This window comes from Panthera uncia, assembly GCF_023721935.1.
Source record: "Panthera uncia isolate 11264 chromosome C1 unlocalized genomic scaffold, Puncia_PCG_1.0 HiC_scaffold_4, whole genome shotgun sequence".
Lineage (NCBI taxonomy): Eukaryota > Metazoa > Chordata > Mammalia > Carnivora > Felidae > Panthera > Panthera uncia.
In genome coordinates this window covers 85,474,238-85,490,082 of record NW_026057585.1, presented here as the reverse complement: position 1 = coordinate 85,490,082, position 15,845 = coordinate 85,474,238, and the positions used below count along the sequence as shown (strand labels likewise).

Sequence of the window (15,845 nt, the reverse complement as noted above, 5' to 3'; positions counted from 1 at the left end):
CTTGCTTTCCCTCAGGGGTCCTGGCATCTGAGCTGGAGCCCCAAGATGGAGCCCAGGTCAGTGAAGGGGAGAGGGAAGATCAGGGACTGACCCTCAGAAAAGAAGTGGGCTCCCGAGATTGCAGCCCCCACTGAGTCACCTCCCCCAGGACCCGGGCGTGAGGCTGCCTACTTTATCATCAGGCCTGTGGCGGCCGCCGCTGCCCCACCATCTTCCAGACAGCATAGCAGGAGCCACCCAGTCCAAGGACAGCCAGCAGTGTAGCCACTACCCCGGCCAGTGGACTCCGGGGCTCTGCTTTGAGCTCCCCAGCTATCTGCATCTGGAGGTACACAGAGGGTCCATCTGAGGGGTCAGTTGAGACTTCTGGGAAGGTGGGGGGTGGGAAGGAGCTGAGAGGGTACAGCTGGGTGAAGGAGATATGGATGCCATTGCTGCCCCAGGGAGATTCCACCCCAATCCCTCTCGCTTCACTGCCCATCTGGGCCCTGGCCGCTCAGGCGGCAGGAAACGTGACAGCCTGGATGCTGGGGGTGTTAGCCCAGCTATGGTAGGGGAAAGAGGGGGTCCGTGGCTGAAGCCGTAGGTTAGAGGTACTTACCTGTAGCACCCGGAAGTAGCCAGGGGTCAGGCGTCGAAATCTCATGGTGGGTGCCACTAGTCTTCCTTGGCGGCCTGTGGGGTGGAAGCAGGAATGAGGATTAGTGGTGTTCATAATACCAAGGAGTGGAAATCAGGGCATAGAGGTGTCTGACCTCTCATATCCATGGGAGCCATACCTCAGAGGATGCTCACCAGCGTCTGCCCTGCCAGGTCTGGCAGGGGGCGGGGCAGCTGAACCTTTAAATCTGGTCCCTTCCCCCGCCTGCCCATCCTGCCAGCTTCAGGAGCAGCTGTCAAGAGAGATCAGCATCAGGCCTGAGCAGCACCTCCCCCACTCACCAGGGAAGCCAGGCTGGGTAGGGCAGGAAAGGCCTTGCCTGGCAGCGCTCAGGAGTCTTAGACCTGGACCAGGTACTGGGAGGGTCTCCCCAGCCCGGGTCCTGGCTCTATCCCTACTCCTCAGATGGTCGGATATCACCAGTCAGCCCTCAGCAAAGGAGGGGCAGGGTGCCTTATTAGCCCTCCCCGGTCCCCCTGAACATTGGTGAGCCTTTTCACTTGGTTTCTGTTACATCAACGCCCATTACCTTGGGAGGGGGAGGGCACATATCACTTCTTTCTGCAAGATGAAGTTCCCGCAGGGACTTTCCTATTCTTGGCTTGGGGACAATAGTAAAAGGAGATTAGCATATACTGATTAAGAGAGCTGTCCGTGGCATGCTAAAAAACAGCTGACTGTGCCAGGCAGTATCATAAGCACTTTACATGTATTAATTCATTTGGTATTGGTTATCTTATAATATGAACAACAACAACAACATGTTTTCAGAATAGTATACAGAGTACCTGCATATGCAGAAAATGGAAACTTTACAGTGGTCCCCACTTGGGCCTAGAATAGAGGTATAATGACCTACTGCTAACCTTTGAATATTTTACAACAAAGATGCAGAAGGAACTTTTATAAACTCAGAAAACTACCTTTAACATAGAAGCTACCATTTACTCTGCCCTTAACTGCCTAGCCCTGCCAGGTGCTAGGGACAGAAAATAAAGGCAAGGTTATGTGGGGCGCCTGGCTGCCTCGGTCGGAAGAGGTTGCGACTCTTGATCTTGGGGTTGTGAGCTCAAGTCCCACGTCGGGTGTAGAGATGACCTCTTAAATAAATAAACATTTTTTTAAAAATAAAGGCAATGTTGTGGACGTCAGGCCCCCAATCCTTTTAGGGGTGCATGTGAGTGGTGAGTTCCTGTCTGTTTCTGCCCTACAGGACTGTGTGTTCAGGCTGGCTCAGGGTAGGTGTTTGATGAAATCAGGGTGGTGGAGACAGGTGTGTGTTTACTGGGCTTCCCCAGAGCGCCGCAGGGAGGCTGTTGAAGGAAGAGGGCAAAACGGAGGAGTGATGAAAGGACACGTGCAGCTCAGGGTATGAGGATGCATGAATGGGGCCAAGGACGAAGCCAGAGAGGGGAGGGCTGTGTTGCACAGTGGAGCCTGCTGGTTCACCAGCGAGGGATCCAAGCCTGCAGGTACCTGCGGGGACCCTGAAAGATGCAGATAACAATCTGCATTCTTGTTTGATGCCGCATGTAATGGTAGGAGGGAGCCAGGGGAGCGGGCCAAGTTCCAGAGAACTCAATTTCTATGTGAAATTATTAAATGATGGCAACTAACACACACCCATTATATGGGCCATCTGTAGGCCAAGTGCAGAATTTGGATTTGGGGGCAAGATCATGTCAGGCTTTGAAGGCTGGGTGCTGGGGCACTGGTAGGGATTCCAAAGTGATACAGTCAGAGGGGCAGGCCCTGGGAAGCCTTCCCAGGCCCCTCTCCATAGAACTAAAGCAATAATCATAGCTCAGAGCCATCCCATTTGACAGATTTCAACATACTTCAAGGAAATCTTCACAGCACTAAGGTCTAAGTGTCTCTGTTTTAGACAGGAAGGAACAGTTCAGAGAGGTGTTGAAATTGGGCGCAGTCACACAGCAAATGGAAGTGATTCTGTCTGATTCCAAAGTCCTGGGAGTCTCCTGGCCTGGGATGGTGGTGGTGGTGGTGGTGATAGCTACAAATCGTATGTCACAGATTGTTGTTCTAAGAGAAAAGCTCTTAACTGGGATTCAGAATACAGAGGGCCGATAAACTTGGATGGGAAAAAAAGTGATATATTTTCACTAAACTGTAACCAAAATTTACCACTTCCTTCTATATGGATTGAAGTATTAGCAGTATCTGTGGCTTTGTCACCAATTGAAATCACAGATTTAAAAAAAAATTTTTTTTTTCATATTTATTTATTTTTTTTAATGTTTATTTTTGAGAGAGGGAGGGGCAGAGAGAGAGGGAGACACAGAATCCAAAGCAGGCTCCAGGCCCTGAGCTGTCAGCACAGAGCCCGACGTGGGGCTTGAACTCATGAACCGTGAGGTCATGACCTGAGCCAAAGTCAGCCGCTCAACTGACTGAGCCACCCAGGCTCCTCTAAATCACAGATTTTTTCATTCAAATTGTAGTTACTGCAAGTGTCTCAACATTATATATGCTCATAACTGTTTCAGAATCATGATAGTTATTAGCCCACCATTAAATCACACTCCTTCAGACACTCCTGCGACATAGCTGCCATTGATTGGGCACCTCTGAGCCCAGTAGAAGGTCAGTGACCAAATGGTAAATCCACTTGTTCTCACACCAGTAACCCAGGCTTCTCCATTATTCTTCTGATTCCTTATATTTAGTGGTTAACTGATAAATACATGTGAAAAGGTGAGTCAAAGACCACCCCACAGTTTAGCTGATATCATTAGAAAAGGAAAATTTGGGGCGCCTGGGTGGCGCAGTCGGTTAAGCGTCCGACTTCAGCCAGGTCACGATCTCGCGGTCCGTGAGTTCGAGCCCCGCGTCAGGCTCTGGGCTGATGGCTCGGAGCCTGGAGCCTGTTTCCGATTCTGTGTCTCCCTCTCTCTCTGCCCCTCCCCCGTTCATGCTCTGTCTCTCTCTGTCCCAAAAATAAATAAAAAACGTTGAAAAAAAAAAATAAAAAAAAAAAAGGAAAATTTAGAAAAGGAAAATTTCCTTAAAAAAGGAAAAGATAGGGCCTGGGTGGCTCAATCAGTTGAGTGTCCAGCTTCGACTCAGGACATGAATTCATGGTTCGTGAGTTAGAGCCCCACAGCAGGCTTGCTGCTGTCAGCAGAGAGCTTGTTTTGTTGTTTTTTTTTTTAAATTTTTTTCAACGTTTTGTATTTATTTTTGGGACAGAGAGAGACAGAGCATGAACGGGGGAGGGGCAGAGAGAGAGAGACACAGAATCGGAAACAGGCTCCGAGCCATCAGCCCAGAGCCTGACGCGGGGCTCGAACTCACGGACCACGAGATCATGACCTGGCTGAAGTCGGACGCTTAACCGACTGCGCCACTCAGGCGCCCCTAGCAGAGAGCTTGTTTTGGATCCTTTGTCCCCCCTCTCTCTCTCTGCCCCTCCCTCCCTCTCTCTCTCAAAAATAAAAATAAGCATGAAAGGAAAATTTAACTTTAACTTCCAGTCTTGTTATTTTCATGCTAATAAACCCATTACTATATCATAAATGTTGGGGGGGGCGGTTAAGATTTTATTTTTTCAAGTAATTTCTACACCCAACAAGGGGCTCAAACTCACAACCTGGAGATCAAGAGTTGCATGTTTTACCGACTGAGCCAGCCAGGCGCCCCAATCATAAATTTGTGTCTTTAAGTATATTTTGGTTATAATTCTCTTCCTTGTAATCTCCAGCATTTTTTAATGCTTCCAAAAGCACTATTCTGAGAAAGGGTCCATAGCCAAAAGCGTCTGTGTGCAGAAACGGGGGGGGGGGGGTGCTAAAAATCCCTGTTCGAGAAGTTTTAGAGCTGTTAACGCAGGTACTCTGCACCGCAACCCATTTAACAGAGAAACTGACATATGGTAGGTAGGGGCACATAGCTAACTAGCCGCACAGCTGGCATTTGCAGCCAGAGCTCTGGCTCTCGAACTTCTGTACTTTGCTGCTGAGCTCACTGCTCACCTTTATGCAGTTTTGTGTTTGTTTTGTTTTGTTTTGTTTTGTTCCTGCGGAACCTAAAGGACAATCCAGCTTGGGGCGGGATCCCAGGCGCGCTCTAAAGTCGCCTGAGTCACCAGTGACACCGCCTCCGGGTCCGGCGGCCCCGCTGCCTAAGGACGCCTGAAGAGCGGGGCAGGAGGCGGACAGGCCGGGGGGGCCAATGGCTGTCGCCGCGCCTCACCTGGCCGTCCACGTGGGCCCAGGTAAGCTGGTGGCTCCGCCCAGAGCCCCGCCCCGGCCCCCGCCTCTCCCCAGGCCAGACTCCGGGAGCGGAAATTCCTGCGCGAGCGGGACCGGGCGGGAGCGGATCCCAGCGGGCCGGTCTCGGCCATGGAGCCAGTGGCGACCTGGACCCCCGCGAAGGTGGCAGCTTGGCTGAGAGGTGGGTGGGGCCTGAGCAGAGTTGGGCTTGAGGGGTCCGGGGACGGGGAGAGGAAAGGGGAAAAGGACATTCCAGGTCTGTCGGTTAGTCAACAATTTATAGAGTGTCTGCCTTTTACCCACCCGGGACTGTGCTAGGCAGGATAGGCGAGATGACCCCGGGGGTTCCGAGAACTCAGAAGGGGGTCACTCATCGCCCCAGCATCGCAAGGGGCTGCCAAGGTGGCCGTGGGGAGGCGGTGGTTGTGTAATGAAAACAGGGGGGTGGCCCACGCCCACTCAATCTCCTTCATCTCCCCTCCGCCCCAGGGCTCAGTGGGCTGTTATTAAACCCATTTTCCAGAAGCGGAAACTGACGCACTGAGCCAGGAAGTGACTTGCTCGGGGTTTGGAATATGGCCGGCCCTCCTGTCCTTTCCCTTCTCACCTTGAGGCTCCCAGTGAGAGAAGCAGAAGCCCCAGTCACACCAAAGGGGTTGGCACAACCCCAGCCTGGGAGCCTCAGGGGAGGAGATGCTGGCCAGAGGCAGTGAGCCCCGGTGGGTGGGAAACGGGCCAGGAGTGCAGCTGGGAGAGGGGAGGGGAGTCCCCCTCCTGATGGGAGCAGAGTGTGCTGCTGGCAGGCTGCTGGCAGGCTCCGGGCCACCAGCCCCTGAAAAGCGGGATTCGGGATTCGGGGCTGGAGTCAGACTCCCAGGCTGGGTTCCAGGCCGCGCCCCTCCACTCACCAGCTCTATGACCAGAGGTCTCAGTTTCTCCATCCACATGATGAGAAAGTCAACAATGATCTCATGAAGTAGACAAAACGAGACATTCATGGCAGGTGCCTCGTATGTGTGGCTCAATGTAGGAGCCTTTTGGGAGGAAGGCAGCACAACAGGGTCACTGTACATGGCAGAAGAGCTGCTCATGGAATAACAGGTCCATGAACTCTTAGTCCAGTGTTCTTAATGTCAAACAAGGGGATAAAGGAGAGCTGTCAGTGACACTCACATTCCCCAATGATGGAGCCTGGCTTGGAATGGAAGGAATTCCTTCAAAGAGTGAGCAAGCTACTTAATCTCTATTTTTATCAATTTTCCCACCTCTAAAATGGGGATAACAATAATCTTTAACTCCTATGTTCAGTGAGAACCGATTGTGTTAATATGTGTAAAGCCCTTAACATTTCGCTCAGCACATAATAAGCCTTCAATAGACATTTTCCCTATTTTAGGCCCGCGTTGTGCCAGACATGGGCTGGAGTTAGAGATGAACAGTTAGTTATGGCCCAGAGCCTGAGGGGGTGACCAAGTGGGAGAGGTCGATGCTCAAGTGCAGGTGTTAGTGGAGGCACGGGGCAGAGGGAGCAGGAGAGCCCTCCGACTTACCCTGGGAAGTCATGGAAGGCTTCCTGGAGGCAGTTGAATTAAAAAGGGGAGTGAGGGAGCTAGAACAGTCTGGGCAGAAGAAATAAGACATGCCAGGACCCTGAGGCAGAAAAGCATCTCAGGAGTTACACTACAGGGACTTAGTGCCTGGATCATACAGGACCTTGCAGACCAGGCTAAAGAGTCTGGTGATAATACTGTGGTGGCTGTTACTGTCTACCATGAACCTGGGAATAGGCCAAGTGTTTGACATATCTCAGTTATGTCACTTACTACCCACAGGATTAGAAGGTAGGTGCTTTTATTATTGCCATTTCACAGGTGAGGAAACTGAGGCATAGAGCAGTTAAGTTACTTGCTCACGTACTAGCCCTCAGGTCTCCCTGACTCCAAGGTCTTGTGCTCTTATCACCATCCCCACGGTTCTCAGACTTGAGTAAAGCACCTGGAGATTTGGTTAAAATGGAAAATGCTGGGCCTACTCGGAGTTCTGATTCAGGGGGTGGGGCTGAGAATTTGTGGGAGTTTTTTAAGTTCATTTATTTATTTTTGAGAGAAACAGGGACATTGCGGGTGGAGGAGGGGCAGAGAGAGAGGGGAAAGGGGATCCCAAGCAGGCTCCGCGCTGCCAGCGCCGAGCCCCATGCGGGGCTTGAATTCACAAAACGCAAGATCCTGACCTGAGCCAAAACCGAAAGTCGGACACTTAACCCACTGAGCCACCCAGGCGCCCCGAGAATTTGTGTATTTCTAACAAGTTCTCCAGTGAGGCTGTCACTGCAGGTGCTCTGGAGACCCTTTGAGAGCCATTATCCTCTACTCTTCTACTCAACTCAGTAGCTGAGGGCAACTCAGAGTTTCCCTCTGTGAAATGGGTCCCCAGATCGATGCTAGGAACAGATAGGAGGGAAGGGGGCTTTGTGGGGGTGAAAAAGTGGCCCAAAAGGCCCTGGCACTCCCGGCTCCCTCCATGCTGGCCCCTGTTCTCCCTCCAGGCCTCGATGACTCCCTGCAGGACTATTGCTTTGAGGACTGGGAGCTGCCTGGCAAGTACCTGCTCCAGCTCTGTCCCCAAAGCCTCGAGGCTCTGACCGTATGGCCTCTGGGCCACCAGGAGCTCATCCTGGAGGGGGTGGAACAGCTCCGGGCCTTGGTGAGTGAATGGTGGCCACACTGGCTGCAGCTTCCATCCACCTGGGGGGTTGCTGATGGGGGGGCTGGCCACTGTCAGGAGATAACCTGCCTTTACTCTGGCGCAGAGCTCTGGGCGACAGACAGAGAATCTGCAGAGCCTGACGGAGGGATTGCTGGAGGTGACCCAGGCCTTCCAGAGCTTAGTCGGAGGCCACCTGGAAGGCCGTGCTGAGCCCCCTGCTGATGTCCTTAGCGCGGCTGTGGAACTGGTGCATGAGGCCCGTGCCCTCCTCTTCTGGCTCAACAGGTACCTCGGGCTCCTCCCAGGACCCTGGTTGGGCTGACTGGTGAAGGGACCCTTCTCATCCCTGGCCTCCTCCGGGGCGTGGGAGAGAAGAACAGAGCTTGGCTCTTGTTCAGATACTGTGGAGCAGGGCAAAGAGGTTATTTGGTCGGTGCAGGGGCACCGGGATGCCTGGGTTCCCACTCATTCATAGCACTGCATAGAGAGCTTCTCCACTCTTCAGTGCTGCTGCTTGTCCCACAGGTCCCAGTTCAGATGTCACCTCCTCTGGGAAGCCTTCCCTGTTGGGTGTTCTTAGAGCTCCAGACACCTCACAGCCGCTGAAGTTATATCATTATTGCTGTAATCATGTTCCTAGAACAGGGCTTGGGACATATCAGGCACTTGACAAATAAGTCTGGTGCTAAGCTCTTTAGATTTATCCATCATCTTCTTTGCCCCCATCAAAACTGTCAGAGTAAGCGTTATCTATCCCCAAATGAGTCGTTGGCTCTGAGCGGTTCCATGACTTGACCGGTCAGCACAGCCCCCTAACCACTGCTCCATACTTCCCCCGTCAGGTACCTCTTCTCTCACTTAAACGACTTCTCGGCCTGCCAGAAGATTGGGGAGTTGTGCGCGGAGCTGGGCCAGGCCTTGCAGGAGGTAGAAGAACCAGGGGCCAGGCTTGGCCCAGTTTGTAGGGACCAAGTCAGGCTAGAGCTTTTTATAACCTGTGAATCAGCACAGGATGGGCTGTGGGGGTTGGGAAGAGGCAGAGGCAGGAAGAAGAGAGGCCTGGCCGCTGGGTAGGGGGCAGTGGGGGCCTGGGGTCTCCTAGCTGGCAGGGGCAGCTCAGAAAGTTTGACTCTCAGGAGAGGGTGGGGTGGGGGAGGGCATGTGTGGTGACTTCTGGGGCCTGGCATCAGGGGACGAGACCTTGGAGCCAAAGCTCTGAGGCCCCGTAGTTCTGGGAGGAGACCAGCATGCAGGACGCAGGGAGGGACTTTGGGGAAGCCCACCCTGTCCTCTGAGAAGGCAGTGCCCCTGACTCAGAGAAAACTGTCCTCTCTGCTTCCAGAACAGTCCGGCAGCTGAGAAGGAGAGCAAAGTCCTGAGCATTGTGAGTGTGGGGTTGAGTGGGGAGTAGGGGTGGCGGTGGGATGGGGGCTCAGGCTAGACATCCTGCTCCCCCTCCCCCAGTGCAGCCACGTGGTAGAGATCTGCCATGCCATCCTGAGCTGCAGCCCCCAGGAGCTTCTAGAGCAGACGGCTGTGCTGGAGCGTGTGCAGCTGGACGATCCTTTGGTGAGCGCTGACCCCTTGGTGGCCTTGTCCGGCCCTCGGATTTGGCTATAGCATCCCACAGAACCCTGTACTGTTACGGCTGGAAGGCCTTTTCTGTACAGCTGTTAAAAAAGGCCCAGAGCTGGGGCGCCTGGGTGGCGCAGTCGGTTAAGCGTCCGACTTCAGCCAGGTCACGATCTCGCGGTCCGTGAGTTCGAGCCCCACGTCAGGCTCTGGGCTGATGGCTCGGAGCCTGGAGCCTGTTTCCGATTCTGTGTCTCCCTCTCTCTCTGCCCCTCCCCCGTTCATGCTCTGTCTCTCTCTGTGCCAAAAATAAATTTAAAAAAAAAAAAAAATGTTAAAAAAAAAAAAAAAAAAAAGGCCCAGAGAACTTTCCCGGGGACACACTGTCATTCAGCACTCTCTCCAGTCTTGAGGGGCTTTAGCTGGTATGGTCTCAGGTGACACATTCCAGCCCTGGACACAGACCTGGCAGGTTAGGGGACTGGGGAAAGGACATGGGCTTTTCTGCCTTAATCTTTGACTAGTTAGGAAAACAGGAGCCTCCAGCCCTGCCCCGTCCCTGCCCCGTCCCTGCCCCGTCCCTGCCCCATCCCTGCTTGTCCCTTCAGGAGGGCTGCTGGGAATCTCCTACTTCGTTAGTCAGGGGACCAGCTTCCCTCTGGCCCTTACTGGACGAGGAGGCAGGGGCCCAGAGAGGAGTGGCAGGCCCTAGGTCTCACAGCGAGGTGGGCAGTGCTAACCTGGGGCCAGCTCTCTCCCCCATTCCCCCGACCCAAGAATCCCAGTTCCCTCATACTCTCAGTGACTGCAGCCTCTGCTTTGGCAGGGTCTGGAAATCCACACCACCAGTAACTGCCTGCACTTCGTGTCCCGCGTGGGCACTCAGGTGAGAATCCCACGCTCTTCTCAGCTGCCGTCTTACCCTCCGGCTGAGCCGGCTTCAGGCCCATGGAAAGCACACCCTATGAGCCCCACCCCCCATACCAGGTCCCTGCGGACTCCCGGCTGCAGATCCTGCCTGGAGACGAGATTGTCCAGGTCAACGAGCAGGTGGTGGTGAGTGAGGAAGAGAGGGACACGGCGGGAGGTGAAGGGGCTACTGAGTAGAGCCCAGGGCTGGTGGGTGGGGAGGGTCCCTTGGGGAGACCAGGGCTGTGGGAGCTGCCTCCCGTGAAGTGAGCCAGCTCCCACAGGTCAGAGTGGCCTTGGCAGAGGCAAGGTATAGGGGCTGATGGAGGCCTCCTGGAGGAGGAGTGGCAGGAGGCCAAGGGCGAGGGCTGTTGGCTTACTCCAGAGCTTCCTGGCCAGCTCCATCATCCCAGAGTCCCTGTCCTTCCCCCTGCCCTGTCCCCCAGGTGGGCTGGCCCCATAAGAACGTGGTGAGGGAGCTGCTTCGAGAGCCAGCCGGGGTCAGCTTAGTGCTGAAGAAGGTCCCAGTACCAAAGACCCCCCCACAGGTAACTGTCCCTCAGCCCTGCCCACAGACTGCTTTCAGACCCCCATCGTCATCAGCTCTGTCACCATTTCTGGTTGTTCCCCAGACCCCTCCTCGGGCCCTGGGCTCCCCACAGCTGACGATCTCCTCGCTGGCTCTCACCCCACGGTCTCCCAGGTAATGGCTCTGCTGCGGGTGCAAGGGGAGGAGGGGGAGCCACGGGCTCACTCCTTTCATCTCCCCTTGCTCTCCCCAGGGCCCCACCCGAAGACGTCTTTGCCTTCGACCTGACTTCAAACCCAAGTCCTGGACCCAGCGCTGCCTGGACAGGTAGTTTCAAACTCCCACCAGGTGGTAGATGCCCCAGGCAAGGCATGTGGGATGCCTGGCTCTGATCCCCAGACTCCAACACCCTCACCCTACTGCCCAGCCTGGGGCTAGGCTCACGGGCCCTCCTCTCTCTCCTTCCTCCCTGACAGACTCTACCTCCCTTGACCCTGAATCCCTACCCATTTTCCCTGCACCCCCAGCCACACTCCCAGCAGGGGTAGCAATGACTCGGGAACCCCAGGAGCACCCTGACAAGGTAAGGTGAGGGCTCAGCGAGGAGGGGTGTGTGGCTCTGGCCCCAGATCCTTCTCTAACCCCTTATGGTCTTTTCAGAGTCCTGTCCCTCGTCAGAAGAAGTCAAAAGGTAAAAGATGTACCTGACTGGGTGGAGGTCCCCTGATATGAGCTCTTAGAAGTGTTTACAGTGCTTGGCAAGACCACCCCTCACATTTCACACACAGCTTCTCTTGAACAGCTGTTTCTGGGGTCAGACAGACCTGTGCTCCCAGCCTGGCCCTCTCACCTGCTCTGTGACTTTGGGCCAATGGCTTATCCTCTGATTTTTCATCTCCTCGTCTCTAAAATGGGAAGGGTCGGGGGCGCCTGGGTGGCTCAGTCGGTTGAGTGGCCGACTTCGGCTCAGGTCACGATCTCGTGGTTTGTGAGTTCGAGCCCTGCATCGGGCTCACTGCTGTCGGCGCACAGCCCGCCTCAGATCCTCTGTCCCTTCTCTCTCTGCCCCTCCCCCACTTGCACTCTCTCAAAAATAAATAAATACATAAATAAATAAAACGGGAAGAGCCAGCCCTACCTCAGGGAGACACCTGTAACATTTCAGGCGTAGAGTCTGGGTTCAGCCATATCACCGGGGAACGCTGGTGGGGGAGTGGGGAGCAGGTTTGGGGGTCCAGGATGCCTTGCCGGTCCCTGATCCCCCAGGCCGTGCTGTGCTGCAGGTGTGGCAACGCGGCTGAGTCGCCGGCGGGTGTCATGCCGGGAGCTGGGCCAGCCAGACTGTGACGGCTGGCTCCTGCTGCGCAAGGTGGCTGGTGGCTTCATGGGTCCGCGCTGGCGCCGCTGCTGGTTCGTGCTCAAGAGACACACGCTCTACTGGTACCGCCAGCCCCAGGTGAGCACCACCCCCCACCCCAACACAGGTCAGCATGTGAGTCAGAGCCGTGGTTCTTGTCCTTATTCCACCATCCACCCCATCTGTGGTCCCAGGCAGGCCGCACCCCCCCCCCCCCCCCGCCCCCCGAGCCCTATCTGTAAAACGAGGATGTTTTTTGGAGAGAAATGAGTGAATGTGTGTGGAAAAGCAGTCTGGGAAAGGTATCGCGGGCAGTGCAGAAAGAATCACGTTTATTCTGCCCACCTCTCCTTCCTCTTCTGTTACTCTGTCTGTCCTAGTGATGGGCCATTTGTTCAACTGTTTATTCATTCAACAAACATTCAGGTCCCTACCGTGTACCCAGCTCTTAGCCGGGTACTAGGGACACAGGGAAGACTTGGGCAGTTCCTGCTCCTCTAGGCTGGTGGGGGGAGGATGTACACACACTCAAGGACAGTTCAGGGGACACAGGCCGTGATGAAGGAAAAGCCCAGGGATAGGGAACAGCCCAGCAGAGGTAGACAGTCCAGCCTGAAGAGTGGAGAAGGCCCCCTGAGAAATCAACGCCTGGGGGTTAGTTGGATGGAAAGAAAAAACCAGGAACGGAGAACAGCGTTTGCAAAGCTCAGGGGTATGAAGCAGCTTTGTGTGTGTCTAACGACAGAACAAATGTATAAGCAGTCTTTTCTCTCTGGCTGTTTGCCTGGATATCTTTGGTTCCTCTTTGCTGTCTCAAAGGTGCCCCTTGGTCATAACCCTGCCCCCACCCCAGATTCCTGCCCTGAGCTCTAGGCAAGGGGAGATTTGTGGTTGGAGAGCCCAGAACACACCCTCTCCCCTCCCCCGCTCCAAGAACCTGACTGGGCCTCCAGGGTGTTGGGCCTTCAAGCTGACACTCACGCTATGATTCCCCCCCAGGATGAGAAGGCTGAGGGCCTCATCAATGTTTCCAACTACAGTCTGGAAAGTGGACAGGATCAGAAGAAAAAGTAGTTAAGTCCTGGACTGTGATAAGCTGGGGGGGTCGGGCAAGAAAGGGAGAGCGGGGAAGCGGGGGCAGCAGGTAGCTGGGATTCCCAGTCCAGTTCTGGATGGGCACAGCCAGGCTGACCCAGGCCCTGTGCTCCCTGGCAGTGTGTTCCAGCTCACCCATGATGTGTACAAACCCTTCATTTTTGCTGCTGATACCCTGGAGGATCTGAGCATGTGAGTGCCACCCCCCTGACCTCCCAGCTTCCACATGAGTGCTTGGGTGCTTGGAAACCTGGATTCAAATCCCAGCTCTCAGATAGTAGCTAGTCAAGGCATTCACTTCTCTGAGCCTCAGTTCCATCATCTATAAAATGGGTTAATAAAAGTTCCTGCGTGGCCGGACTGGGTGACTGCGTGGCTCAGTTGGTTAAGTGTCTGCCTTTTGATCTCAGCTCAGGTCTTGATCTCAGGATCGCAAGTTCAAGCCCCGTGTTGGGCTCCATACTGGGCATGGAGCCTGCGTGAAATGAAATGAAATGAAATGAAATGAAATGAAATGAAATGAAATGAAATGAAATGAAATGAAATGAAATAAAAGGGTTCCTACCTCTCAGAAGTGCTCTGGAGATTAAATCAGAAGACGATATAGGTGAAAAGCCCAGACATATAGTAAATGGCAGCTCCCTGAGACCCGTTTGCCCCTCCACAGGTGGGTCCGCCATCTCATCACCTGCATTTCCAAGTACCAGTCTCCAGGCCGGGCCTCCCTGCCCCGAGAGGAAGGTGGGTGTCTCACCAGGTCTCAGCTGAGCCTCTGTCTTTCCTGGAATGGGGGCTGGGAACTCTAATGCTCTAGCCCACTCCCTGGCCTCCTGAAACCCTGTGATGCTGAGTGGGCTCCCCAACTGCTCCTGTCCTCCCCCCCAGACTGCTACAGTGAGACAGAAGCAGAAGATCCTGACGATGAGGCTGGGTCCCGCTCGGGCTCGGTGAGTAGGAGACTGGTAGGGGGCAAATGGCAGACCATGGGGGTCGGAATGCCACCCTTCTCTCCTTCTACCCTGCCCACAGCCCAGCCAAGCCCGAGCTTGGAGTCCACTCCATGGAGACACATTACCTGCAGCCACCCCCATGCAGGGTGGCCCACGGACTTCCTTTGGCCCACCAACAGGTGCTGTGCTGGGGCTGGGAGCTGGGATGGGTGGTGGGGGTGGGGGGTGGGGGTGGGGGCTGGGATGGGCACATCCTCATCTGCTCCCCCCCTCCCACAGACAACAGTGAAGGGGCACTGGAAGGAATGGTGTGGGGGCTGAGGCAGGGTGGCGTGTCCCTCCTGGGCCAGCCACAGCCTCTCACTCATGAACAATGGCGGAGCTCTTTTATGCGGCGCAACCGAGACCCCCAGCTCAATGAACGAGTGCACCGCGTGCGCGCGCTACAGAGCACACTCAAGGTCAGCTGGAGGGCACTGGGCGTGGTGAAGGACTGGGCTCTGGGCTTTCGGCTCTGGTTCCTGGCCTTGAGCTCTGGGCTCAGCTGTGGGCTGGGCCAAGTTCTAGGTTCCCAGAGCCAGACTCTCAATTTAAGGATCGATCAGTGCTAGACCGGGCCAGGTGCTGGGTTCTAAGCACCGGACTCCAGAGTTAGCTCTGGGCTTGGGCTCTGCCCTTCTCCCTGGGTGATCATGACCCCTTAGCCCCCACCCTCTTCACAGGCAAAGCTGCAGGAGCTGCAGGCCTTGGAGGAAGTGCTAGGCGACCCTGAGCTGACTGGAGAGAAGTTCCGGCGGTGGAAGGAGCGGAACCAGGAGCTCTACTCAGAGAGCCTGGGAGCCTGGGGCTTGGTGCAGGCTGAAAGCCACTCCCAAGTCCTGATCTCTGACTCCAGAGAACAGTCTTCCCACCCCCTGCCCTCTGAACCGGAGGAACAGTCCCATCTCTGCCCCCTGACCCCAGAGAGCAACCGCGGACCTCCTGACCTCTGACCCTGGCTAGTACCCTGGCTCCTGACCTGTGGCCTTGAGGACCACCTCAGCCTGCAGCCTCTGACATGCCCAGGACAGAGCATCCCCGGGTTCTATTCAAAGTTGAAGGTAGCGCTAGTCCATGTATCACCCCAAGGTGCCCCCCTTTGCCTCAGCGTCCACCATTTCTGTTCCTCTGTCCCTCAGAGTGGGCTAAGGTGAAGTGAGCTCTGTGCCATCCTCTCTTGCCAATTAAGGAGAAGCGGGGCTCAGGAATTCTCTCTCCCCCTCCGACCTACAGGGGCGTAAGACTGTGCACTTCTCCCTCCCCCAAGCCAGCCTGTGTAGGTGTTCATTTCACACAAGAGACACTTTCAACAGAATAAAATCAGTTTATCTAAAATGAATCCACATGTGCCTTTGACTTCCATATTAGAACCAGGAATCTGTCCCCAGAGGGGACAGGGCTGGAAAGATGTCAGAAGGGCACGAATGCTCTTGGTAACTAGTTTGCCATGCGTTCACACTGGCCTGGGCCCTATTCCCGGAGCTCCATGCCTGCCAGGATGATGGGCTGCTGATCCGTGCTAGTGAGGGCTTCCACTCATGCCCATCTCTCCCCCAGCCCTTTGGAGACCAGAGGGTGCTCTCCTGCCCCATCCCTGGGGGCTCAAAGAGAAACAGAAACCAGCCTTTTACTCTAGATAGAGAAACCCATCTTGCATGGAAGGGCAGGATGGGCGGGCCTGGAGACTGGGGCGGTGGATGGTTTAGCCCACGGGGAGGAGCACAGGTTGAGGTTTGCTGGGAGGAGGGCCTCTGGGCCAAGCACTGCTCTTCTCTCCTCCAAGTCTCACCTCCAG

The 15,845-nt window shown here is 55.0% G+C and overlaps 2 protein-coding genes across 2 annotated transcripts; one reads left to right on the top strand and one right to left on the bottom strand.

The window, feature by feature from the left end:
* Positions 1 to 167: 167 nt before the first annotated feature.
* Positions 168 to 5,024, bottom strand: ZNF593OS (ZNF593 opposite strand). The gene is made up of 3 exons (XM_049618900.1): positions 4,874 to 5,024; positions 602 to 675; positions 168 to 322 (listed from the first exon to the last, which is right to left on the bottom strand). Exons 1-3 carry the CDS (start codon positions 5,022 to 5,024, stop codon positions 179 to 181), a joined length of 369 nt encoding a protein of 122 aa, XP_049474857.1. The 3' UTR covers positions 168 to 178.
* CNKSR1 (connector enhancer of kinase suppressor of Ras 1) lies at positions 4,970 to 15,531 on the top strand. The gene is made up of 21 exons (XM_049617735.1): positions 4,970 to 5,074; positions 7,439 to 7,596; positions 7,703 to 7,884; positions 8,442 to 8,526; positions 8,942 to 8,983; positions 9,064 to 9,168; positions 9,998 to 10,057; positions 10,159 to 10,227; positions 10,527 to 10,628; positions 10,713 to 10,783; positions 10,863 to 10,936; positions 11,086 to 11,192; positions 11,270 to 11,300; positions 11,893 to 12,065; positions 12,966 to 13,039; positions 13,182 to 13,253; positions 13,729 to 13,802; positions 13,947 to 14,008; positions 14,091 to 14,190; positions 14,291 to 14,472; positions 14,734 to 15,531. The coding sequence occupies exons 1-21, from the start codon at positions 5,023 to 5,025 to the stop codon at positions 15,001 to 15,003; spliced, it is 2,145 nt and encodes a 714-aa protein (XP_049473692.1). The 5' UTR covers positions 4,970 to 5,022; the 3' UTR covers positions 15,004 to 15,531.
* The last annotated feature ends 314 nt before the right edge of the window (positions 15,532 to 15,845 follow it).